Source organism: Balaenoptera acutorostrata, chromosome 16, assembly GCF_949987535.1.
Source record: "Balaenoptera acutorostrata chromosome 16, mBalAcu1.1, whole genome shotgun sequence".
Classification (NCBI taxonomy): Eukaryota; Metazoa; Chordata; class Mammalia; order Artiodactyla; family Balaenopteridae; genus Balaenoptera; species Balaenoptera acutorostrata.
In genome coordinates this window covers 72,252,079-72,278,358 of record NC_080079.1, presented here as the reverse complement: position 1 = coordinate 72,278,358, position 26,280 = coordinate 72,252,079, and the positions used below count along the sequence as shown (strand labels likewise).

Below are 26,280 nucleotides of genomic sequence, written 5' to 3'. Positions count from 1 at the left end.
AGCCACTGGGCAAGGAAGCCACCAGAAGGCCGGTGGATGGGGAAGCGGCGGGCAGAGCGCACAGGCCGGGGGGGGGAGAGGGGGCTGCTGGGACAGGGCCGGACGGCCTCTGCCGCCACGGGCACCGGGGTGGCCGTGTCCCGCAGGCCACTTCCCCCGCAACGCTCTCCCCGGCGGGCGGCTGGTCTGAGTGGGCGCCGGGCAGAGCACAGTGGAGCGGGTCGGTCCGGGGCCGGCAGGGGTGGGCGCCAACCCCACCACGTCCACGCGAGCGCCAAGGCGGCCCATCAACCCCTCTCCAGCCGGCAGGTACTTCATCCACAACCTGGGGATGACAGCACCACCTCGCAAGGTCTCATAAGGACTAAATGCGCTCACGCGCGCACACACGCACACGCGCACACACACAGCTTTAAAGAGCACGCGGGCACTGGCCCTGCTTGCAGTGAGCGCTGCCTTTTATTCGCCGCTGCAGGGGTCACACGGTAAGCCCATCCAGGGCAGGAAGGGCAGCCACAGACCCGGGGGCCACCTCCTGCAGCAGCTCCCCGCCGGCTGGGGGCCTGGGGAAGAGCCAGCCTCTACCCAACCCCTGGAAGCAGAGGCACAGGGGCGATTCAGCAGCCAGAGCAGCTTGAGCAGAGGGGCCAGCGTAGGTCACCATGAAAACCCAGGGACCACGGACTCCGCGAGGGGCTCCAGCCCGAGAGCCGTACCTGCATCTCTTTATTTAACACTCGCCACCACGAAGGGGGCTGCAAGTGCACCGGATGCAGGGTTAGGTTCTGCATGTCTCAGCCTGTTTCCCGTCTGAAAAGCAGGAATAACACGTACCAGACACCTAACCACACTCAGGGTCAGCCTCCGCCCGCCCCGTCCTTATCGCCCCTCCCCAAATTGTCGGGCTCTGGCTGTTTATGTCTCTTCTGATAGTTTTTAGTTCTACCAGATATATTCCTTTCAACATAAGCTCTCCAGATGTTTTGGGAAAAGCACATGTATCTCGATCCAAAGAACTGTAACGCTATGATCGCCCCCATTTAATAAGTGGAGAAGCTAAGGTTAGAGAGATGAAGCACCTCACATGGCCAATAAATGGTGCAGGGCGGATTCAAACCCACTCCTCAAAAGCCTGCCCTCTTAGCAACACGCTCTGCTGCCTGTGAGGAGTGAAGTGACATGGAGGCTGAGGGACGCAGCCCACGTTGCCCTTGACCAGGTCAGAGCTGCGGGTCTGGCCACTGACAGAGGCACCGTCTCCTCTCCACAGACCTGCCTTCACACGACAATGACCCGACGCTCCCGCCTCAGCTCCAGGTACTGATTTAAATAAATGGCCACGTCCGCATCTCTGCATCTGGTGTTTGGTATTTTTTTCCCCAATGCCATTAGGATGTTCACTGATCTTAAAGTCTACGAGATTCTTATCAAGTGTGAGGGCTAAGAACATGTTTATTGTTCACAAGAAATGCTTCATTTTATTAGAAAATGAAAGCTATGCAACCCACCACGGTTCCTGTGTGCTTCGGCTACCAAGATACAGGTTTGCGTTCCACTGAAGAACCTGCCCTGGTCTCCTGGGTGCAGGCCTGCTGAGAAGCACGTGTACACAGCCCTGCTCGGCTGGCTCTCTGGGGCTTGCTTGGGCTTCTGCTCCGTCACCGGGGACCACAATCCTACCCCGAGGGTTACACTGAGCACCAGACTCAACACAGACGGGAACACCCCCAGGACCTGCCCAGGGAGACACTCAGTACCGGTGCCCCTTCACCATTTCTTCTCCATCCTCTTCTTTTCTTCTTCTCCTTTTTCTCCCCGCCCTACCCCTCTCCCCCATTATATGGCCCTAGAGTTTTTCTTTTTTTTGGTATGCATTTATCCATAATTATTGAGTATTAACCTATAAATATTCTGTAATCCAGTTTACAATCCTCAAATATAAACAAATTTATACCAAGGCTTTGATTTAGCTTGTGCTAAATCATTTTTTAAATTTGTAGCTTTATTTTATTGTAAAAAGCTGGTACTCATATACATAAATGAATAAGAACTCAAAATTCATCATACATTTACTCCACTTTTTAGCTTGACCTTCCAGTAAATCTTCAGCGTCACTGATTTTGGCTGCTATATAAGGAGATCCTCCCTTGTCTGGGTGATTTAAAAGCCCAACTCATCGATGAGCATCTCTTATTTTTCCTTTATTAGCAGTAGGGCTTACACCTGGTATTAATGCTGCTTCCTGCTTTGTCATTTTGGGTTCAAACCCACCTCTGCAATAGCCACCACTGAAGGCAGATTTCGGTAGACTCTGAAAATCTTGTTTTACTTGAGACTCCATATGCTTCATGGCTTGCAAAGCGTAACGGCCTACAACTCCTGCAGCAGCGACGATCAGCCCAATTGCTACCGCTGCACTGGCCGCGGTTCCCGCTGGGCTCCTGGGCGCCACCTGGAGCGTGGCTCATCCCAGCCCGCCCACCAACCCTACGCCTCTGCCACAAAGCCGGCCCTAGATCTTTGAACTCTTGCTCTAATGACTCTGTGCTTACACATAATATGCTTTTTTCCCATAAAGTGCCTCAAATCTTTTTAGAAGTATACGTAGCTTAAGTACACAACAGCCGTCATCTAGAAGTGGAAGGAAATTTCAGAGCTGTTCCATAATGGACACAGAAGTGGGAGATAAGGTGGTACAACGTCACCCTCCAAAAATAAAGCCAAAGAGAACCAACAGAATGAATGACGCGAGCCATCTGTGGCCATCTTTCCAGGAAACGGCTCACTCTAATCTCACGGAAGAAGCAAAACACCCAAGGAATGTTAAGGTAGGCTGTAATCTCACTATAATACATTTGGGAAATAGTTCTGCTGACTGCTTACTGAAGAATGTTAAGAAGAATGCCAGATGCGTCCGCCAGGATCCGATTTCTAGAATTCAGACAACGGACAAGCTTTTAAACAGAGGCTTCACCGTCAATCGTTAACTCGGTATCAAGCTGTTAACTAGGTAACTGAAAGGGCACAAAGAAAACTCCAAGGTGTCAGGCAGGCAGCAAGTGCAGGAAGCAGCCGCTGCCCCTGGGCTGCAGGGAACCAAGGGAAGAAGGGGGATCAGTGAGCCTTACAAACTCAGAGGAAGGGGCTGAGGCCGCCCCGAGAAGGGGGTCTGCTCAGCTGGTGCTGGGGTCTCTAGGATGGCGACCAGGCTGTTTCTGTCTGTGCCGGGAGGAGGGCACAGCGGGCTCTCCGTGGCAGCTCAGGGGGAGGCGTGTCCCTGGGGGCTGCTCCGGAGCGCGAGCGGAGAGGAGGGACCGAGCCCCTTCCCTGCCTACCGCCCGTCCCGCGAGGGCACAAACGTGCCGTGCAGTACTAACTCCGGCGGCGGCACAGAGCACAGTCTAGAAGGATTTGGAGCTGAGACAACAGTTTAACAAGCTACGCACTGGGTTTTTGAAAAATGAATCTCCATCAGCACCCTAGGGAGAGGGTATTGATTCTATGCACGGAAACATCCCCAGAATGAAGGCCGATCCAGCTTCCACAGAGGGAGGGGAAACATGCCTAGGAGAACAGCTGCTGGCCCAGCGGCACTGGTTTCCTGAGCACACGCACCCCGGAACCCTCTCTCCCCCAGGCTCTGCTCCCATCAGCAATTCATGACCCAGCGTCCTTATTTACCAACAGTTTACAATACAGGTTCATGGAAACCCCGGGCTTTGATTGATAACCTTCTAGGTGAACTAATACCATCTAGTTTCCAAACCTATGAAACCCAGAGACCCAGGGTGATTCTCTCCCTAAGCTCTGTCTGAAACAGCTCGCTGGCCTCTCTTTACCCACTGGAAAACTGACCAGTGGGTAAAGAGAAGTCTTTTGAAGAAAATAATCACGTAAGCCTCGACTGTTTCTACAAACGTGTTACACACACACAATGGTAGAGAAGTAAAGAAAACAGACACAGAACTCCAATTTCCCCCTGGAAAACCTACTTCGACATTTGTAAATTCTGTGCAGTTTATTATCCTCCAACAGAGGAATAAGCCCAAGTCCAGGGACGTCAGAAACCTCGGAAGCACGGGTGCTCCACATGCCCCCCTCACATCCAGCCCTCACTACCTGATCCTTGCCGAGCGAGGGTCTCGGCTACTGGGCAAAGGACCCTGCTGGACAGCCTCTACTTTCACTCAAGGGGGCACGTGCAGGGCTATGGGGGGAGCAGACGGGGTGCTGTGCGGGGCGCTGAGCGTCACCCACCGATTCCAGGTCAGACTGGAAGGGATGGCTTTGTTCATTTCCCCTGAGTGGCTTGTAGGACACTGACGATCAGCGTCCTCTAATCGTGAAAAAGTTCCCAATGCTTCCTTCCAATCCGCTGGTACTTGATCCAGAGTTTTCCTTGAGAATTATTACATCCACGTGGCCACTGACCCTCACACATGGGGTCATACCTCTTCCTGCAGACAACAACGAAAAGAAAGCAACCCCAGATTAAAATAAGATAGGAAAATAAAATCCAAGATTGCTCGACTACCGAACACCTCAAGCCACTCCTGATATTCATTCAGTCCAGTAAGGAAGCTGTAGTTTCTTTAAGTTCCAAACTGTCATTTTCGTATCTGTTGTTCGTTACTTTTATTGTAAACAGTAAGCTTCTCAGAGCTTCCTGAATAACTGCTTATGACAAGAGCACCACTCAGTAATCCAACGGGCACTTCATTGTATGCCCATCAATATTCTTCCCTGAATATAAAAGCAAGCACCCAAGTTTTCCAAAAGAAAGACCGAACTCAAGCTCAAAGCCTACAAAATAGACCAAATATATATGTGAGGACTCCACAAGTTTTCTTTTTCCCCCCTCTGGCCGAGTGGCATGTGGGATCTTAGTTCCCCAAACAGGGATCGAATCCATGCCCCTTGTAGTGGAAGGGCGGAGTCTTAACCACTGGATCACCAGGGAAGTCTCTGGACTCCATGAGTTTTGTGGTTTTTTTGTTTTTGTTTTTTAACATCTTTATTGGAGTAGAATTGCTTTACAATGGTGTGTTAGTTTCTGCTTTATAACAAAGTGGATCAGTTATACATATACATATGTTCCCATATCTCTTCCCTCTTGCATCTTCCTCCTTCCCACCCTCCCTATCCCACCCCTCTAGGTAGTCACAAAGCACCGAGCTGATCTCCCTGTGCTATGCGGCTGCTTCCCACTAGCTATCTATTTTACGTTTGGTAGTGTATATATGTCCATGCCACTCTCTCACTTTGTCACAGCTTACCCTTCCACCTCCCCATATCCTCAAGTCCATTCTCTAGTAGGTCTGTGTCTTTATTCCCGTCTTGCCACTAGGTTCTTCAGCTCAAGAGCCGACGTTCTGATTTAACTGGTCTGGGGTAGGTTCTAGGCATCTGTATTTTTAAAATCTCCCTAGGTGTTCCTAACATGTGGCCAGATTGAAAACCACTGGTCTACAGTTTGAATTGGGGGGAGTGGGGTGCAGCACCCAGGCTGGGCAGGGGACGCGGGGTAAAAGGATGAAAGACACAAGCTGCAAGGAAAACCGACAAAGACCTAGGGGAGAAGGACGAGGGCGAGAAGAGAGAAGGTGACAGCAGCCGGTCTGAAGCTACTGCAGTCCTTGAGATTTCATTCTAATGCAGCAACGTGAGTGCAATCAACAGGCAAAGTCCTCCACCCTGCAGATTTTTCATTTGTGAAATTCAGTAATTAGGGCTGGTCGTCAGATGAGACAGCTCTTAAAATATGAAGCCTAAGCATGCCCTAACAGGCGGGTCCCTGCTCTCCGGGGCCATGTGTGCTGGGTTCGAAGGGGCTGTGTGTCCGGCACGTGAAAGAAGAGCGTGGAAGCCAGGACCCAGCAGGGCCCCCCCACCTGCACCTCTGCCGGGAACCTTCCCAGGTGAAACACGTGGCTCCCTGGGATGGAAGAAAACGTGCTGACCTCCACAAAACAACTCTGCATTTCTAACGAAATGTGCCGTGTACGCCTTTTTTGGCCAGGAAGAAGGAAAGAGGCATGCACATGTCTGCATCGGTGTGCACACGTGTACGTGTCTCTAGTTGCAGACATAAAATGACTTTCCAGCAGCTGAGTTAAGGTGTGAGCACACACACACGTGCGCACACACCCCCCGCCCCCCTGCACACACACAATGTACGGAACACTTTCTACCGATGGGCAAAGGGTCAAGAGGCAACACCTCACCTAATCCTGGCAACAGCCCTGTGAAGTAGGCCCTGTTCCTGTCTCCACCTCGCAGACGGGGTGACAGGGCCTTGGAAGGGCACCTGTGCGAGGACACAGCAGGAAACAGGGCTGAGACTGGATCCAGGGGACCAGGCGCCCTCTGCCCCCTCCCCCAGGGCGCACTCAGTGTCCCGCAGGCACCACAGCTGGGAAGACAGGGCTGTGCCCTGAGCAGCCGCTGTTAATGACAAGTTATGACCCGCTCCAAGAGATCCCGCCCAGAGAGCCAGGCTACAACTGAATCCTTGTCGCTGCAAAAGTTCTGTGCTGTATGTGGGTGAAACGAAGGAGGAGGAACAAGGCGTGAAAAGGAAAATAAATCCCCTGAGCACACAAAGAAACCCGCTCATTTTACAGCTCTTTTCCTCCTCAGCCGATAAAGAAACCCGCCCCCCCCCACCAAAAGTGTAAGAGAGAGAAAGCCTGATGTCCAAAGGGTGAGTCGTCTTGCTGTAGGAAGTCCTCCCCTCCTATGCTGCCCTCCTGTCTCTCTCCCCTGGAGCTATGCATTTCTCCAACCCCACATGCCCAAGGACCGGGAGAATAACTAGGGAGGAGCCCTGCTAGTTCTTTTTTTTTTTTTTTTTTTTTGGCGACTGGGCTGTGAGTTTAATTTTTATTTACTTATTTATTTATTTATGGCTGTGTTGGGTCCTCGCTTCTGTGCGAGGGCTTTCTCCAGTTGCGGCAAGTGGGGGCCACTCTTCATCGCGGTGCACGGGCCTCTCACTATCGCGGCCTCTCTTGTTGCGGAGCACAGGCTCCAGACGCGCAGGCTCAGTAGTTGTGGCTCACGGGCCTAGTTGCTCCACGGCATGTGGGATCTTCCCAGACCAGGGCTTGAACCCGTGTCCCCTGCATTGGCAGGCAGATTCTCAACCACTGCGCCACCAGGGAAGCCCCCTGCTAGTTCTTAAAGGCCGAGCCAACCACTTGCGAGCGCCGGGCAGAGACGCTGCTGCATCACTAACCGCCATCATCCCCTCGCTAAATTCTCGCTCCAATGACGCCAGATGCCATCGGCTCACAGGACTCTGTGCCTCCCTCTCCAAATAACCGAGGGCACAATTTTCTCAGTTCCTCCTCTCGCATCCTCAGAACGCCAAGCCCCGGGATAAATCCTATCACTGGTTCTCTACAGTCCACGAAGGTGACAATTCTCGCGGGTCCCTTGGCACATGTCTGGCGGCACCCGCGTTCCTCGCTCAGCTTGGGAGGCTGGTTTCAAACCCTTCACAGGTCGCTTGCAGTGTTCCAACAGATGCTACCGAAGGGCCCGCTGCCTTCCGCAAATGACTTTCGGGGCGCTGCCCGAAGTGCGGACAGACTGGGTTCCCGGGCCCACGGGTTCCAAGTGTCGCCTAGAGGTGCCCCAACGTTTCACAAACATAAATCCACCTCCATCCTGTCTGTCCAATGTCCCTGCAGCTCCAACCCCCTACACCACCAGCCAGTAGCATATCCACAGTTTTACACGTGCTCATCCGAGGCACAGAGCGTTAAAATAACAAGCCAGGGTTCGCTGCAGACACTCAGGAATGTAATGAATACAAGAACATCAGATGCTTAACCCCCAGTCTAGCGGTCTGTCCCCACGCAGGCAGGCCAGGCTGCTCAGAACCCACTGTAACCAGGTGTCTGTCCAGAGATGACCGTCTAAACGTAGAAGCGTTTTGCGATGATGAATCGGTGGAAGGAGGGTTAACAATGGAAAACTCTTTTCTAAACACAGCCGGAAGGGACAAGGCTGCTTAAACACAGTTTAAATCCTATCACCCGCGACCTCTCTCCCGTCCCCCGAGTCCCTGCACAGCCCCCCGTCCTCAGACAAGGTGAAGTGGCACCAACACCGATTAAGGGGCGATGATTTAAAAGCTTAACCTACAAGTAGAGCCAGGTCCACGCAGCTGCAGCATCAACGCAGCGCCTCTGGAGGGAAAGGTGGACGCTGTCCTTGACTTCGGGTCCACGATCTCACTGCAAGTGCAGAGAAGCCAGATCCGCACCCAGAAATGACGGCGACTCCCTACGCTGAGCACTTCTGCCAGACCACGGCTGTCACGGACGGGAGGCTCGGTGTGAAAGCGGCACAATGGCTCTCTAACCCCAGGCTGCGTCAGCCGGCAGGAGCAAAGCCCAGGGGAGAGGGACAGCAGGGCCAGGACGTCTCATAACCGTGCAGAAGACCCTCTGCTGAGCCCAGGCTCGCGGCCCTTCTCACCACCACGACCCCACCAGCCTGAGCCTCATCTCGCTCACGATAGTACGGAACACCAACCAGAGCACCAACGATGTGCCGGGTGCCAGGCCACACCCAGGGAATGTGGTGACGTGCACAAATAAATTCCTCAATGCACACCACGCCCTGAGCACCCTCTGACCCTGTGTGGCCCTTGCCCACCACGCTTCTATGAGCTGACCTTTGTGCTTTAGACTGTCCAAGCACACCAGGTTCGTTCTGGCCCCAGGACGTTTGCACGTGACACGCTCCATGCCTGGACAGTCTTCCACCACATCCTCACGGCGGGATCCTTCTAGTCATGAGCTCTCCCCCAAAGGTGCCCTTCTCGGTCCTTTGTGATGAGTCTGTGAGCTCCCCTGGAGCTCCACGTAGAGCTACCCAGTGCTGCCTTGGTGGCCCCCAACCCTTACCCCTCCCAGAACGCACGTTCCCAGGCCCTCATCTGCCTCACTCCCCGTGACCTCCTGGGGCAGGTGCATCACGGCTGCTGCTGAATCTCCGTGGGGAAGGAGAGCTGAAAGGGGAGGAGCTGACCAGGTGCCGGCCCTCAGGACGCTCACAGTCTAGCGGATGCAGGTGCTCAGCAGGCTGCGGAGTCCTGGGGGTCAACAGCGGCGCCTGGTGAGGGACCCAGAACGGTGGGGGGCTGCGAGCCCTGCTCTCTGCTGGACCAGCAGGATCCCGGAGATGCAGACCCCCACCCATGCGCACCTGGCCCAACATCCGAGGGCTGGTGGAGCAGAGCTCAGGCCCACCCACGGCTACAACATCCCGGGTCCCTAATTAGCACTTAAAGTGCAAGGTCTGGGGACGTCCCTGGTGGCGCAGTGGTTAAGAATACGCTGGCCAGTGCAGGGGACACGGGTTCGATCCCTGGTCCAGGAGGATCCCACATGCCACGGAGCAACTAAGCCGGTGCGCCACAACTACTGAGCCCACGTGCCACAACTACTGACGCCCGCACACCTAGAGCCTGTGCGCCACAACTACTGAGCCTGTGCTCTAGAGCCCGCGAGCCACAACTACTGAGCCCATGTGCCACAACTACGGAAGCCCACACGCCTAGAGCCCGTGTTCCACAACAAGAGAAGCCACTGCAATGAGAAGCCTGCACACCGCAACGAAGGGTAGACCCCGCTCGCCACAACTAGAGAAATCCCGCGCACAGCAACGAAGACCCAACGCAGCCAAAAAAAAAAAAAAAACTTACAAAAAAAAAGTGCACGGTCTGGGCATATAGCCCCCTGACTGTCAGCTGGGGCAACGGCTAGGTTTCTAGGCTTTGTCCACTGTTTCTACGTGTGCAGACCTCTGAAACTAGTACTCTCCTCACAGCTCCAACACTCCCTTCCTGGAATAAATAAGTAACCATGAAAATACGGAAGGTACCAGAGCCAGACTGTCCCCCGGCTCAGCACTAAGGGGGAGGGGCATGGAGCATGGGGATCCCATGGGGGGGCGGCTCTGAGGCCCCGGGAGGAGACTGCCCTCCGGAACACCTGCGAACTGCAAAGGCAGGACTTGAAGCCAGACGCCCATGAAACTACCATCCCGTCGGCTCGCTCCATCACGCCCATTAACCCGTTAGGCCTGCTTTGCTCTCGGTGTCCCTGGGAGCGTACACTGCACTCTGGCCAAGTACAGTCTCTCTCTTAAACGTGCCCCAAATGTGACATTTCTGGCCCCGCTCAGCACCGCAGCTTCAACTTCAACAAAAACAGGGAGCTTCCCAGGTCCACGGCGATTCCACAGGCCCAAGAGCGGGAGGGAGACCACAGAGGGCGGGAGAGCTTCCTTCCTCAGCGTTCTGCCCTGATTGACACCCTAGTCAAAGATGCACACCGTGAAGTTAACCTCCGCCTGGGTGGGTGCCCCCAGCCAGGCCCCTGCTCCGTCAGAGGGGCCCAGCGTCGCCCCAGAAGCATCTGTGAGAAAGAAGAGTGAGTACACGCGCCAGTGAAAATAAAAGGAGCCCTCATTTAACTGCACCGGCACCGTCTCCACCAACTCATGCATTTCCATCAACCCCCTTCCCACGGACAAAGACACGAAGGGTAACAGGCAGTAACGGCGGCATTTGCATCCGGGTCTGATGTCGTAGCCAGGCTCCTTGGATTATCATAACCAAACGCCAGGTTTTCACGTGGATTTCTCTCCTTGAAATCATCACACAGTGTATCTATTAACCTGCAATCTAGTTCTAAGCTGTCTTAATCAGAGCCATCAGAGAAATCACAGGAACAGTGATTTCACTGACAGAACTAGTCCTCGACCCTCACAGGGGTGCTTTGCGGTGTTGCCACGATTATTAATTTGTCTTCCACTTGTCACTCACCTACGGTTTCAAAAGCAAGTCAGAAACTGAACTCATGAAACTAAAAGAACGTTTACTGATTAAAACCTTGTGGGAAAGCTTCCAAATAACATGCTGCATTCAGATAATAACAGCTCAAGATATAGAAAAAAACCAATTGCCAATTAGTTTTTAAACATTAATTACACAGCCACGTAGTGAAAAACCACATCCCGGAATAATTTTCAAAGACAAGAGACTAAGGGGAAAAACCGGGAAACAATGTCCTGGGGGCGGGCGGGGGGCGTTGAGAGGGCTCTGGCCTGCAGCTTCCTGTCTCTCCCTCCAGAGACCGGGGGTCCACTTGGCATTCAGCCACCCTCTCTGGGGCTTGGTTTCCTCACTAGAGGGGCGAGGGCTGCAGGCCCCCTGGCCTCACCCCCGTCCCAGGGCAAAAGCCCCGGGCAAGGTCCACAGAGGTGGAGCTGCTTCCTGGGAAAGGAGGCTCTTGGCTTAAACACGGCGAGGAGGGCTGGCTCAGTGGGCACAGATGCCCTGGGCTGGTGATGCCAACCACAGGATGGCCCAGCCAGCCAGGGGCACCAGCCCCTCCTGCCCTGACGCCAGGAGACTTCACGTCCACACTTATGCCATGGGTACCAGGCCCTGCTCTGATTTATTCCACGTTGAAAAATGTGAGGAGATGGGTACATGAGGAAACCGAGACGCAGAGGGCTTGAGTAACCTGCCTGAGTTTACAGAGCCAACTAGAGAAGCCAGAATTCAAACCCAGGCGGTGGTCCCCGGGCGACGCATCCTGTGGGCCCCTCCGGCCTCATCGCCTGAGCCACCAACCCACCCGGCAGCATCGCCCTGGGCTCTTCCCGGCAGACCCCTGCGCCGGAGCCAGAAGCCGGCCGGACGGTCTCCGAACTCCCTGCACGGGTGCGCCAAGCTGCCCCTCAGCACCCGGGGGGCCTAGGGCATCGGACTCACCGCGCAGGCGGCCTCCCCCTCCCGGCAGAAACCTCAGCCAAACTCTCCCAGGAGCAGGAAAGCCTGACTTTCAAACACCCCTGGTGCAGCGGGGAGGAGCGTTAGGTCATCAGGAGTCAGGAAATCCCTCTGGGACAAGATGCCACCACACCCTCTCCAGCGGTGACCGAGAAAAACTCTTTAAGCTAAAAATTATACCTTAAGTACAAACACGTACATGCCATGTTGGATTCACTCCCCAGGGATGGGATACTTCACCTACATTCCTTTTCTTTTGAAAACAAAAGAGTCACATCTTGATGCAGACTGGCCTGGGGCCTTGTAACTCACCAAGGATGCACGGAGGACAAGCCTCAGCTGCCCTCTGCACAGGGAGGTCCTCGTGAGGCCTCATCTGCCTCCGCGGGCCCGTCCCTGAGGCCTGGACGGCCCATCTGGGTGGCCTTTCCTGCCACCCAGCCTCAGACCCACAGCTCAGACCACCCAAGAACAGCTCGGGGCTGGCTCCTGCCATCAGCACTTTGCAATATAAAGGTTAAGGAGTGATCACCGGCCCAGGTAATCAGCACCTTCCAGGCTGAAGTGGCAGCTCTGCATCAGCAAGAGAGAAACCTGCCATTTGTAAGCTGATGGTGACTCAGGACTGCAGTTCTGAGACCAGGACGGCCGCAGCCGACTTTCTCCAGGGCCGGAATCTTCGGCAGTTTGGGGAACGTTAACATTCCAGCCGGGTTAACTCACTTTGTTATAAAGCAGAAACTAACACAGCATTGTAAAGCAATTATACTCCAATAAAGATGTTAAAAAAAACACATTCCAGCCCCAACCCTGCTACCACATGACCGGTGGGGCAAGCTGAGAACCTCCGGGATCCACAGGACACTGCAGAGTGAGTGCAGCAGCTCCAAAGTGCTTCAGGTGTCTCGGCGACAGCGCCGGTACAAATTTGCAGCACCAGGAATTTATACCTTACAGAAAATATGCAGCACCGTATATCTGTCAAAAACCTCTTATTTACAAATACAACGTAAAATACGAGGCTTTCACATTAATATACTGTTGGGGAAACACAAAGGAATAAGATATATTTATTAAAGGTCTCCCACTGTGGCTTCCCAAATCATCCACAGCTCGAATGGGTCACGTATGACAGACAGCAGGCAAACTGCCTGCGATGTGTGAATGTTCAGGCGTGTGTGTTCTGCCCTCCGGATGCCTGTCACACGAGAAGGGGTCGGCAACGTAATAAAACGCCCACACCAAACGCTGCTGTGCGACAGGGTCTCTGGGCCACTAAGCAGTCTGGTCAAAAGTAAGCAATCTCACAAACTACCTAAATTGCTACCCTACCATCAAAAGGTTCACAAGAAGTAGCAATTTCCAAAGAATTTAGGTAATTCTTAGAGAAGAAACGGTATCAAATGTAAGAGTATTTTCCTGGTGATACAGGTGACAATTCAGGATCTTAGGCCACCTCTGATGTATCCTTTTAAAAGAATCATCGCTGGATATTCCTAAATTACAGAAGATATAGAGGCTGGTGCACGTTTTTACTGACTGTGATATTTTGATTTATGAGAAATATATATTTGGTCATTCAGATGATCAAAATATATTCCTCATATATATATTTGGTCTTTGTCCCTGATTCTGGCTCACAGCTCCCAAAACCCTTGGAATTTCCTGAACAGTAGGAACCACAGGAGCATCTTTTGTTCTCCTTGGTCTCTTGTCCTCTGAGCCACAAAGGTGACATGGGTGTCTTGTTATTCACAAGCCTCTTTCCACCACTACTGGGCTTATGTCAATGAGGTGGCTTTTGGAAGCACCTGCGGATGGGGGCTGGTTGCCAGGGGAACCAATCACAGAGGGGTGCAGCTTTCAGTCCCACCCCCTGATTTCCTGGGAGGAGAGGGGCTGGAGGTTGACTCAATCACCAATGGCCTATGACTTGATTAATCATGCCTATGGAGTGAAGCCTCCGTAAAAACCCAAAAGGACGGGTTCAGAGAGCTTCCAGGTTGGGGAACCAGAACACGTCCATGTGCCACCATGCTGGACCCCAAGCACCAGGAGGTACCTCAAGCTGCTGTGTGTCTCTTCATCTGACTGTTAATTTGTATCCCTGAATATCCTTTGTAACAATTCAGAAATCTAATAAATAAACTGGTTTCCTGAGTTCTGTGAGCCACGCTAGCAAATCAATCGAACCCAAGGAGGGGCTCATGGGAACCTCTGATTGATAGCCTGTTGGTCAGAAGTACAGATGACCACCGGCACTTGCGAAGGGCATCTGAAGGGGCGGGGGAGGGCGGGGGGGGGCAGTCTTGTAGGACTGAGCCCTTAACCTGTGGGACCTGATGTATCTCCCGGTGGATAGTGTCAGAACTGGCTTGAACTGCAGGACACTCAGCTGGTGTCTGAGCACCGACTGGTTGTGTAGGGGAAGTCTCCAGCCCCACCACACACACACACACACACAGACACACACACAGACACACCCACCCACACACAGACACACACACAAACACACACATACACACAGACACACCCACACTGGAAACTGGGAGCAGAAACCTTTCACTGACCATATTACAAAGCCTTAAATTTGCTTTTTAAAAAAATACTAGCTTTTTGCTGCTTTGCTAATTTAAGCTACATACATCTATAAAATTTTTAAACTTTTTAAATAAAATTTTCTAAGTAGGCAAAAATAAAATGGTACGATGAACCCCAGGTGCCCATCAGTCATTCAACAACACACTCAGCCAATCTTGTTCCCTCATAATTCTCCCACAGGCTCGGCGTCACTGCGTCATCCATAAATACTGCAGTTTGTATCTATTGGGTTGGCCAAAAAGTTCATTTGGGTTTCTCCGTACCATCTTACGGAAAAGCCTGAACAAACTTTTTGGCCAACCAATACAAAAGATAAGGATTTTCAAAAACATAAGCATAAGGCCGTTACTGCCACTAAATAAAATTAATAATAATGCCTTAAGTTTCATCTATTATCCAGTCTCTAGTCAACTTACCCCTAATTATTATTTTTTTAGATCTTTCTCTAGTCGGTTTGGCCAGTGATTGTGAGCTCCGTAAAGGGTGACAGAGCATCGTGTTCACTTCTGCAGATCCCAGCACTCAACAGGCTAACTTGCAGCTAGAAAATGCTTAAAAACCTTTCGAAACGGGTTCACACTCGTCAGCTGCTAATCTCTCAAAAATAAAAACCAGGAGGTCCTTCTGTTTCCACGGATTACATGGGGACTGGGAGTGAACAGATGCGAATGTACACATTTTGATGAGGCTACCATTTCCCTTTATCGAGGCCAGGGGGCCTGGAGCTGGGATCTCACAGAGGGAAGTAACTGACACTCGAGAAAAAGAAAGACCCTAACTCATGAATTCTAAGATGCATTTTTTTTTCACAGTTTGACATGCAATTGGAGTGCAGCTCACGACACCTTCTGATGCCGTGGCCAGGTCTGGGCCGCGACGTACCGTCATGACCAGCACTAGCTCAAACACAAAACACGCCAGCAGCAGAGTCTGCGGGATGCATGTCGGTGCCTTGGAAGAAAATGCCAGAAGCAACACTCAAGCACTAGTAATCCTCAGACAGCAAATCAAGTGGGACAGAAGTGGACGGTGAATTGGGGAGCTAGGCAAGATTCCCAGAAGAGTCAAAAGTTGGCCAACTCTATATAGTGCCAAGCGATGGTGAGAGCCCAGAACCCAGGGCTCGTAGGAAATGCTGTGTCCACCGAAGAGCTTGGTGGCACAGGGGAAGGAAGACTTTGTCTCCGGAAAACAGGCACTAACATCTCTGAGGCAAAAAGCAGACACTCGAAAATTTTAAGGAACACGCTACCCGATGTATTTCACGCATATTTTCCTTTTTATCTATACACAAGAGTGATAAATGGAAAAATCGATGTCTAATTAAGTCTAAAAGAGCTCTTTAAATAAGTAGAAAGTAAAAATATTGATAAGAAACCACCGCATCACAGTTCAACGGTGTTTTTTCTTTGCTAGTGGTACATAAAATGATGGCTTTACAAATAATGGCATCTTAGATTTGACGAAAAAGGGTATATTCCAGACACAGGGGGACATCAGTGATCATCAAAAGTGAGACAGGAAGAAAAACAGGTGCACCACTTACTGCACAGAGGAACTGGGGCGGGGGAAGTGGGAGGAGGGAAAGGAGGAAGAGGACAAGCCTTGAGGGTCACAGAGCAAGAGCTAAGGGTCTCGGTCACTGGGGAAGCCCTTGAGGCAGGAAGGACCAGGGCGATGACTTGGATGGCTGCCAGGCCGGGCCAAGCAGTTCAGCATCCAGGACAGTCACACACAGCCCCCCACACGAGAGTCAGTGTTAACTTACGGGCGTCGCTAAAACACAGGCCTTTACTTTGCATCAGCTCCTAAGCTCCCGCAGGGTGACTCGTGTGAAGTGTGTCCCCCTCCTGGAGCAGCACCCTTTCAGGAAGAGATGCGCTCCCTTTCTGGACCGGCCCCTGAAGCGGAGATGAAGAAACCTCGAAGGGCTCCCGAGTCTGAGGCCTTTAAAAGGACCTTTTCTCTGCAGTCACATCCACGTTCTGGTTTCTTATCCAGAAACACGCTGGAGGCACGGCACACACCACACCCCAATAAGGCATCTGACGGCCCCTCACAAATGCCAGTGGCTACTACGAAAAGCAGCTGGATGTTCGCCCTTGACAACCAGGAGGACCTGTGATCTCCCACCGTCCCACCCCCTAAAGGGGCTGTGGGCAATGAAGTCACACGTCCATTTTACTTCCCACAAATATCACAAATCGCAGTGCTTCACCACAACCCCATTGCCAAGAACAACCTCTCCAGAACCCAGGGACCGGGCAGGCCCCTGACCTCCGGTTTCCTGCAGATGAGAAACCCACAAGTCCCATCACCACAGCAACTCGCCGAGACGCCATCCTAGTGGGGACCAGCGGGACTTCTCATTAAATGGTGATGTGTGTGGAAAGCACTCTACAAACGAGCCACGTGATTGAACGGTGTGCCTGAGAGTGAACAGGGTACGGATGCTCAGCCAGCCCAGCCTGGCCCTGCAGAGATCAGCTCAGAAATCACCCCATGAGACTGTTCCATGAGCACATTCCACAAAGTCAAGCAGCAAATTAACCTGCGGCACCTAAAGCAGTCCCGGGCCCCAGGTGGGAGCGGGCGGCCTGGGGGTGTGCATTTCGCATTAACCCAGAGAACGGGGGTGTGCATTCAGCGTTATTAACCAGGATGAGAAAGCTCCTGGCCCAGGACTCCATGCGGAACAAGAATGTAAGACCCCACGTTGCCACAGGATGGAGGAAACTCCACCACTGGGAGACCAGAGGCAATAGACTCCCGGAAAGAAAAGGGGCTCGTTGATTTAGCAAAGGAAACCAAGGAACATAGAGAGCATCCAACGGGCTGGATGACACCCTGAAGCCGGGGGCTGCACCCGGGCAACGTGAGCCGGGGACTCACGTGCTCTGGGTCTCGGCTCCAACCTGCTCAACCCGCACCTCCCCATGGCGCCTATGGGCCCTGCACTCACTGTAACCTTCCCCTCCCCTGTTCCTGACCCCTCCCGCCGCCCACACTCAGCCCCTTCTCACTCTACAGCATTTACTACCTATGGTGCTTAGTCCAGCTGCGCCCAGGGTGAAAGCTCCCCAGGGGCCAAGATTCTGTCTCCGTTCTACTCACTGCTGCACCCCAAACACCAAGCAGTGCCTGGCACATAGTAGGTGCTCAATAATACTCATTGCAAGAACAAATGAAAGGGACCCCAGCCTGTTTGCATGTCTGCTCCTGCCAGGGGGCGACTGAGGACTTCAGGACAGGCAGAGACCTGAGGACAAGAACACGTGAGACCTTTCACAGAGCAATGGTAAAAATGGAGAAAGGACCCTCCCATGAGAGGACGACTGCGGGCGCATCTGCTCCAGAACGCCTTCCAGGAATGTCCCGCCACTATCAGCAGGACGCGGGCACTGCCGGCGCACAGAAGGGGCACGGGAAGCCTGGGAAGCCAGAGCGAGCCCCATCCCACCCGCTGGCCGCCCAGACCACCCTGGGTGTGCCACCCACTAGGCTCTGCAACCTTGGGAAAGTGACTGAACCTTTCTGTGCTTCAGCCTTCATCAGTAAAACGGGAGGAATGAAAGGACCGTGATGAGGAGTCGATGAACTAGTATCTGTAAAGTATTAGGACCATGCCTGGCACATAGTGGAGGCTAATAGCGTGTTTATTAAGTTGAAACCCTTTCCAAGGGGTCCACCCCAGACCACACGGAGAGGCAATCCGGCTCCGTGAAGACAGCAAAAAACAAAAAGAAATCAGTTAACGTCGACTATGGCAGTGCTTCTTAAGTGAGGGCGACCCTGCCCGCTGGGGATACCCGGCAATGCCTGCAGACGATGCCGGTGGCTGCCACTGAGGTGGGTGGTACCCCTAGCATCCAGTGGAAGCCGCTAAATGGCCACAGCGCCCGGGGCAGCACCTCCGGCCCCCAAAACAAACATCACCCGGCTCAAAATGTCAACCGCGTGGAGGCTGAGAGGCCCTGAGCTAGAGTGACCGCTGCCCCCCCCCCCCAAGCACCCTCGTCCCTGCCAAAACGCTGGTCATGATTTGGGCTCTGGGAATTCAGCGACTCTATCCCCAGCCGTCCAGGCCATTCCTCCTCCCAAAGAGTCAGCAGGCAGGACCAGGTGGCCAGCAGGAGGGGCCTGGGAGGCCAGGGCGGGCAGCCCAAGGGCAGGCTGAGCCACGGGTGACCAGGCAGCCCCCGTAAGGGCCTGAGCAAGGGGCACAGGACCCCCAAAGCTGAGGAAAGCTGTTTAAATGTAAGGCCAGGAGTGAGATTCAATGTGACCATTTTTGGTTTTTTCAAATCCAGCCACGATGAATCACTGCCGTCTTCGTCCCAGCATGCTCAGAAATCCAATCCGTGCACAATGACACATGCTTCCCGGGCCTACGATACTGGTCATGACTAAATGCAGAAATGCCAAGTGCCTCAGCCTGCCCCGCAGGAGGCAGATGTGAGGAGGAGCCCAGACCCGCCCGTCTCGGGCAAGGGACGCAGGGGGGCGGTGTCTCCCAGGGAGGGACTTGTTGGCTCCTTGAGCCTATGGGGGAGGCTCTCCCGACGGGACAGATAAACGGGAACCTCCTCACTGGGAGTTCACCCTTAAGCTCAAGCACATGGCCAAAGGTCAGAGCGTCCTCACAGCATTAGGAAAGCAAGGTCAAGTTCTACTGCGAGGGCAGGAGTGTCCCCGGGAGGCTTGCACCAGTGCGCTCAGCGTAACTCTCCATGGAGAAGGGCTCCTCGCCAGGCCCGGCCTGTACCAGATCCCACCTGGGAGGTCTGCCTGTGGAAGTGCCAGGAGGTCCTCCCGTAGAAACCGCACCGTAGGGCAATGTGGAGGCAAGGGCCCAAGACCGCAGCACTGGAACGAGGGTCCCCGGCGGCAACACAGAATCAAAGGTGGCCTCAAGGGGGAGGCCACCTTTCAGGTCACGGCAGTGAGACCAGGCCAACACCTGCTTTGATTCGAGCAGCATCTCTACAGCAGCCATGCTCAGCGTGTCTAAGCACCACTGTGGCACAGGCACGGAGGCCAGGTCCAGGAGGCCCTGCAGCGGGGACTGAGACCATGGAGCGGGGGTCCCAAGGGAAGAAGAGCAGGGCAGCTGGGGGCTGGGGGTCCCCAGAGAGTGGCGTTTATTTAACATCCGTACGGAAGGATCTCACTATGGCATGTGTGCGGCGTGCCTGTGGGTGTGTTTCCACCGGGACATCCGCCCGGCTTGTATGTCTCAGCATCACCCACGCAAGCAGAGCTTCCAGGACAGGGTCCACGAGGAGAAAAGTGGAAGAACCGAAAGGGGGCGTGGGCTTGGCCAGGTTTGGCTGTTTTCTCACCCCATGATTTCTGCTGGGCCAGCTAGGAGACTTCACAGATTTCTCCCAGGAACACCTTGCCTCTTCCCGGATCTCGGCCAGAACCTTGGCAGTCAGCTCCTGTGTGTGCCTGGTCTCCGCCCCAGGCAGCCTCACCACGCCCCTCCTTCCACTAAGCCAACAGCCGCTGGATCTGCTGGAAGTTAGGCAGCGGGGCACTGCCCGCTTTGAAACTCACATCTTCCCAAAGTGAGTTCTCTCTCCCCAAAGATCTCAGAAACACGAATGGCAGGAACAAGAAACTATATACATGAAACTACATATGTATATATCTCCCCGCTCCATTGTTTTTCTGGCCTTCTCTCAAATACCTCTTCCTCTGATCCAAACAGGGGACCTGCCACTTGCCAGGAGTTAGGGTGGGGAGAGGCACAGGGGGCCTGAAGCCTCCCCACACCACTAACAGCCCCCTGGGTGCCCCAGACTCCACCCCGAGGTCTGCCGCAGCCCAGGCAAGCTGGCCCACTCGGTGCCGGGGGCGGGAGGCGGCAGGCTCTTCTTCACTCTCACCAGAGGGCTGGGGGAAGAGCCCATCATTCCTGCGCCATCAGTCACAGCCGGCTTCCACCATGTGTGAGCCCCGGAGACAGCACGGCATCCCTCCAGAAGAGCGAAACTTTTATTTTCTTTAGAGAATAGTTTCTCATAGAGGGCCGTTTGCCAGCTTCTCTGGCTCTACAGTGGTTTCCCCCCAATGCTGCGCTCCCGACCTCAACTTCAAACTCTCCTTTCAACTGGAATTTTTTTTTAACTGACTCTAGCTGGCCGGGTGTGGCCTGGGTCCTCCTTCCCAACCGCCACCCCCAGCAGACACATTCACAGATCTGCTGATGCCCACGAAAGCACGTGGGTGATGAGAGCCACCTCCCCTCCCGCCAGGAGGGGCAAGGCTGTGGGCGGAGGGCGAGTGGGCGCCCAGAGCCTGGAGGGGGTGGGGAGCAGGCCGGCCTCCTCACCGCGGGAGCCCCACTCGGACATGACCAGCAACACTCCCACGGTTCACACCACCACCAAAGGAAGGTGTGTCCTGCACCCACTTTCCCGCTGGCTGTCCACTGACGGGAACCTCGCTCTGACACCACAGCTGGGGACAAAAGAGCCGGCAAGACGTCCGGGCCACTGCCCAAAAAGGCAGTCCTTGATGTCAGTCGGGGTCATGCTGCCAGCCCAAATGAACCAACCAAATCAATCTGGGAGGAATGGCTGAGGGATTAAAAAAAAAATTCCAGAGACCAAGAAGAAGACAGTTAAAAGTCGTAGTTCACTACATTTTCAAGTAGACATTTAGGCTTTCTTCCTTTCCCCCCAGCCCTCCAAACAGCATCTATTCTGCGCCTACTATTTGCCAACACCTCCTAATGGCAGATAGTCTTTGGCTACAAGAAGTATCCCCACTATAAAGATGAGGAAACTGAGGGTCAGAGTGGTTCGGTAAATTAGTAAAGGTCACTAAGCAGGAAGGAGCAGAAAGCTAGTCTTAATGTCGATAAATGGATTCACACCATTCCCCTTAAGTGTCCACCGCCCAGCTCAAAAAACACGAGTGCTTCCCTGTGGTCAGTCGAAGTAAGAACCAGCAAGTCAGCTTGGCATTCGAGGTCCTCTATGACTTAGTCCCAAACTCCTCCAACTGTATCCTCCACGCGTACCCGCTCCAGCCAAGCGAGGCCCTCCACCGCCCCAAGAAGAGGCCCAGCCCGCTCTCCCAGAAGGCCTCCTCCGGGTCTTACCCAAAGGCCTCCAGCACCCACTCATCGAGGAAGGGCATGGGGGCGGGGGGGGGGAGTAACCAGGCCCTGGCTGTGCCCCTCGGGAATGCTCTCCCTGCCTCCCAAGGGTGTGCGGTGGGAGCACAGACAAGGGGTCCTGGGCGTCACACACTCTCTCTCAGGAGAGACCATTCTTCACATACTGAAAAACCCTTCCCTCTCCAACCTAAAGAGCCACACTTCACCCAGAGGCAGGTTTATTTCGACAGAAATCTCTTCCTCTCTCTGCAGCTCCATCCACTGCCAACATACCAAGGCCCAGGGGAGACTTAACATGATTAAAATTTTAAAGCATTTAAGATGCTCATAGGAAAGGCATCCTTGAAGTGCAAATCATCAATCTAGGGGGAAAGAGCGAAATATGGGGGAGGGAAGGCTCTCTACCAATGTAAATAAAATATAATTTCAAACAATATTATGCATAAAATGACTGACCACACACCCTGAACTTCAGCGCTGAGTCCTGAGTAGGGCAGCACCTGCCCCTGTTGAGTTTATTAAATCTTCAGTGTGAGGTGAGTGGGCTCTCTAGGTTTCGCGAAATGGAGAATCACCATCCTGAGAGGAGTAATTTAACAGGCCGGGCACACAGTGACAAGCCCCGGCTGGGTGCTGAAGCAGCAGAAACTATAGTCAGGCTCCCATCAGACAAACAATCCCCCAAAGCCTAATACTGAAGCCTGGTACCCTGTGAAAAACATCAGGGCGAAGAGAAATTGGCTAAATATGGAATTAGAGCCTTGACTTGAACGGTATGAAACGAGAGAAGAAATATAAGTCCACTTACACCTAAAAAACTACAGCTAGTATTTAAATTCTGCCTTTACACGCAGGCTACATTATCATTTTTATGTCCATACTTTACAAGCTAGAAAATCTATATATTTCCTTTTATCACGAGGATGAACTAAATTTGAAGAGACTTTCTGGTCTCTGAATCCATGGAAACAACTCAGGAGGAAGAAAGACTATGCAGTTTTATACTCTAGATTAGGAAATTCAGGACAGCAGATTCTACTGACCCCTCCGGACACGGTCTCAGGGCAGTTACTTTAATACCAGGGTCAACACTATGTTAACGAGTCTCCTCCAGTTTCAAAAGCTATTGCATGTACACACCTCTTCCCCAACTGACAAATCACCCATCCACGTATAATTGTTCATTTCGCACACTATTTTCTACAAGGTCTCTGTACCTTCCTACTGCCACCAGGCCACAAGGAGTTCTCGGATTTTTTCTTTTTTTTAACTAAGGATCAAATGGAAGACCCCTCAAGAACCATCCACCAGCTGAAGCTCACCAGGGAGAAGCCAACCTCTCCAGATGCTAATGCCACCCTGTTGCTGTTTCCAATCACATGTGCTAATGAAAGCGGCAGACCAAGGAAAGGCAACACTAAGCATGGCTTATGTATTCAGTTTTCTTTCACATGAAAGGCAGGAAGCTCTGCCAGGTCTCACCAGCACACCAGGCTACGTGGACCTGCGAAGGCACAGTTTATTGGGAAGCAAAGCTTTTGAAATAATTCCAGTTTAACACGACCACGGTTTTCAAAGGGCTGCACTGCTTCCGCTGGGCGCACTGCTCTTTACCATTCAAGGATGAACGGAGACTTCATGCATGTGAACAACAGTTCCCTGGATTAAAACAGGGAAAAAAACAGGGCTAAGAGCACATGTCAGCTCAGAAATAAGCTAGGCCAATTCTGCACGTGGAAAGACTTTTCATTTCTGCCCCTCTAGATAAAGCAAGCCTACGAAATTTACCATCAATCTAACACCTTCAGCTAAGAATGAATGAAAGGAGGAAGGAAAGAAGGAAACCTCTGAAGCAGCTGAACCTCAGCGTTGATGTTTACGGTCTGACTTTAGGGCTAAAGCCTTTTCATCCAGTTTCTCTGGCTTGCTTGTTCCAGGACACCATTCCCTGCCCAACCCACGGTCCACCTCCATTAACTCAGAATTTCCTGGGTTTGCGGTGACACCAAATGTCACAGCAGAAGGGTTACACCGTGTGGAGGCCGCTTTCAAAGCCTGGCTGCCACCAAACCCCACAAACACCGCTGGCGGCAAGTGCACAGCCCAGAGCCCCGCTCTCCCAGCGGGATCGCAGGGCCCCGGCGCCCTGGGCGCTCCATTTCCTCCCTAGGGCGCCCGGCCGTCCAAAGCGGCTCACGCGGTACCCACGGCCCACCCCCTCGGCCCCTGGAGCCCACCGAGAACACACACAGTAGAGGGACCACCCCGCGGAACGGGGGCGTGGGGCTGGGACAGGCGGGCGCCGGGGGCCGCGCGGGAGGGCCGGCCGAGTCGGGCGCGGGGGCCGGGAGGGGACGGTCGCGGGGTGTGGGTGGGTGGCCGGCCTCGTCCGGGGCGCAGGGGCGCGGGGGCCCTCCGCCTGCATCGCCAGGGAGGTCCGTTCCGTCGGGCGCGGGGCTGGCGGCGCCCCCGTCCCCAGAGGTACCGGGCCGAGACCCAGAACTGCCCCCTCCCCGCGGTGCGGCGACAAGGGGGAGGAGGCATTGCAGCGGCTGGTATCAAAGGGCTGAAAAGAAACTTGGACTCCTGTCTCCCCAGGTACGTGACACGTCGCAAAGGCGGCCGCCTCTCGCCCTCTCCCCCACCCGCTTTTGTGCTTCCCAACATCCCCACCCCCAAACGTCCCACCGCAGGGGACCGGGCTCCCGGCGGCCGGACGAAACTCAACTTAAATTACGTGAAACAGAGAGCCGGGGCGGGGGGCGACAAGAGGCGTCGGCGGCCCCAGTCCCGGGGGCTGCGCCGGCTCGCCCTCTCCCGAACCAGGCGAGCGCAGAGGGGCCGGGGGCGCCCCCAGCCTCGGGGACACGGCCGGGAGGCCCGGGGCGGGTGGCCGGAGCGGAGGTCCGGGCGGAGAAGGGCAGGAGGGACCAGGAACCCCCCTCGGTGCCCCGCGGCGCGTCCGAGCGATGGGGGCTCGGTGGCGCGGCCGGGGCGCGTGGGCGCCGGGGGTTCCGGGGCCGGGCCGCGGGCTGGCGCCCCACTCACCTTCCTGCCGGCGCCGCCGCCCGCGCCCGCGGCCAGCGCGGAGCCGCCCCCCGAGTACATGTAGTAGGCGATGCCCAGCACCCACAGGAAGGCGAAGCAGAGCAGCATCCGCGAGCGCCGCCGCATCCTCCCGACTCGGCCGCCGGCCGCGGCCGCTGCTCGCGAGTCTGCCTGGGGCCGCGGCGGGCGCGGGCCGGGGAGGAGCGGAGGAAGGGGAAGGGCGAGGCGGCTCCTCCTCCGGCGCGGCTGGCGGCGAGGGCGGTACGCGCCCGGCGCCCGAGCTCCGCCCCGGCCGGGAGCGCCGCGCCGCGCCCGAGCAGGAAGCGGCGGCCGCGGAGGTGGCGAGGGGGGTCAGGGAGCAAAGGGCGACCAATCGGCGGCGGCTGCGGGGGCCCGGCGCGGGCGGAGGAGGGGATTACCGCGTCTCCACGGCGGCGGCGCGCCGGCCCCGCGGGGAGGGCCTCCGCCGGCCGCCGCCCCGCCACCCCCGTGAGTGACAGGTGGCCGCCTGGCGCCCGCGGGGCGCGCGCACATGTGCGCACACACACGGGCGCCCGCACCAGGGACCCCCGTTCGCCGCTGCCGCGCGCTGCCCGGCCGGGAGCGCCACTTCCGCGGTCCTCGGTGTTTGGGACCACCGCAGCCCCCTGGCAGGCTCGCTCTTATTGGCCCACCGACCTGAGCTTTTTGGTGCAAATCCCCCTCCGGGACCCGACTTGGCTGCTGCTCGCTGCAGTTTTCTTACTAATCTTGCAGCAAAACATCCCTGTTCCCCAGGTGTCCATTTTATTTATTTATTTAGGCAGAGGTGGCGTTCTGGAGGTAGAAACCGAGAGGTGATTTTTCAAGGGAGCATGTTTCCGGGGATGAACGGAGTGCTGAATAGCAGGGTTTTCTTTTTTGTTTTTAAGTAAACACGAAATGAGGAAGAAGGAAGGCAATATATATTTTTAAATTTTTTTCTTTGTGACTGGTTGCTGTATTAAAAGAAGAAAGACGAGGCAGCACACGAAACAGCTTTAAAGATGCAAGAAGACAGATCTGTCTTGTAACAGAATCTGTGTAACCTTGACGATGCCCTTGTAACAGCAAAGTTTCCAGTGTTCCTAGGAAGGAAAGAAATGTTACTTAGCGCTTGATATTTTAAAAGGAATTCCAGAAGCTGACCAGCCCAGAGGATAAAGGCAGCTGCCTGCATCTGAATCTCTACTCACATCCTCAATAAAACACAAACACAAACAAACAAGCCTTCAGCTCTACTAGGAGAGCGAATGCCATGAACTGAACTTCAAATTACTTCTTAAGGAGAAGAAAGAAAATACCTCAAATTCCAACAGAGCTCCCTCCACCGTTGCCAAGGACTTAAGTGAAACCCAGGCTTAAATCCTTCTATGAAGAGAAAGTCCAACACCAAGAACTAAATACTGAACACAGGTTGGGTACTTGACTGGAAAAGCCAAGAGGTTTGAAAGAGAATGGGACAGGAGGTGGCAGCCTTGAAGAAGCCTTGCTTCTGGGAAAAGTCAGATAAATAGAGAAAGGACAATGCCCTTTGGAGGTCTTGTGGTGAAGGAAAAGAAGGAAGTAAAAAAAGAGAATTATAGATCCGCAGAAATAGAAGACAACCGATCCCTCCCTCAGTGTGGTTATCTATTAAAAACTGCACTTCAGTATACAGTGAGAAGAG

The 26,280-nt window shown here is 54.1% G+C and overlaps 1 protein-coding gene and 1 pseudogene across 2 annotated transcripts in view; both read right to left on the bottom strand.

Moving 5' to 3' along the window:
- Window positions 1–24,857, bottom strand: part of GALNT2 (polypeptide N-acetylgalactosaminyltransferase 2) — a 178,144-nt gene extending 153,287 nt beyond the window's left edge. The window contains exon 1 of one of the 2 annotated variants that reach the window (XM_057531557.1): window positions 24,594–24,857. In XM_057531557.1, coding sequence (XP_057387540.1) covers window positions 24,594–24,719 — 126 coding nt within the window. In that variant the 5' untranslated portion in view covers window positions 24,720–24,857. The remainder of the gene's footprint in view (window positions 1–24,593) is intronic. The other variant, XM_057531558.1, reaches the window with a different exon arrangement.
- LOC130705076 (mitochondrial import inner membrane translocase subunit TIM14-like) lies at window positions 1,947–3,811 on the bottom strand (annotated as a pseudogene).
- Window positions 24,858–26,280: the final 1,423 nt, after the last annotated feature.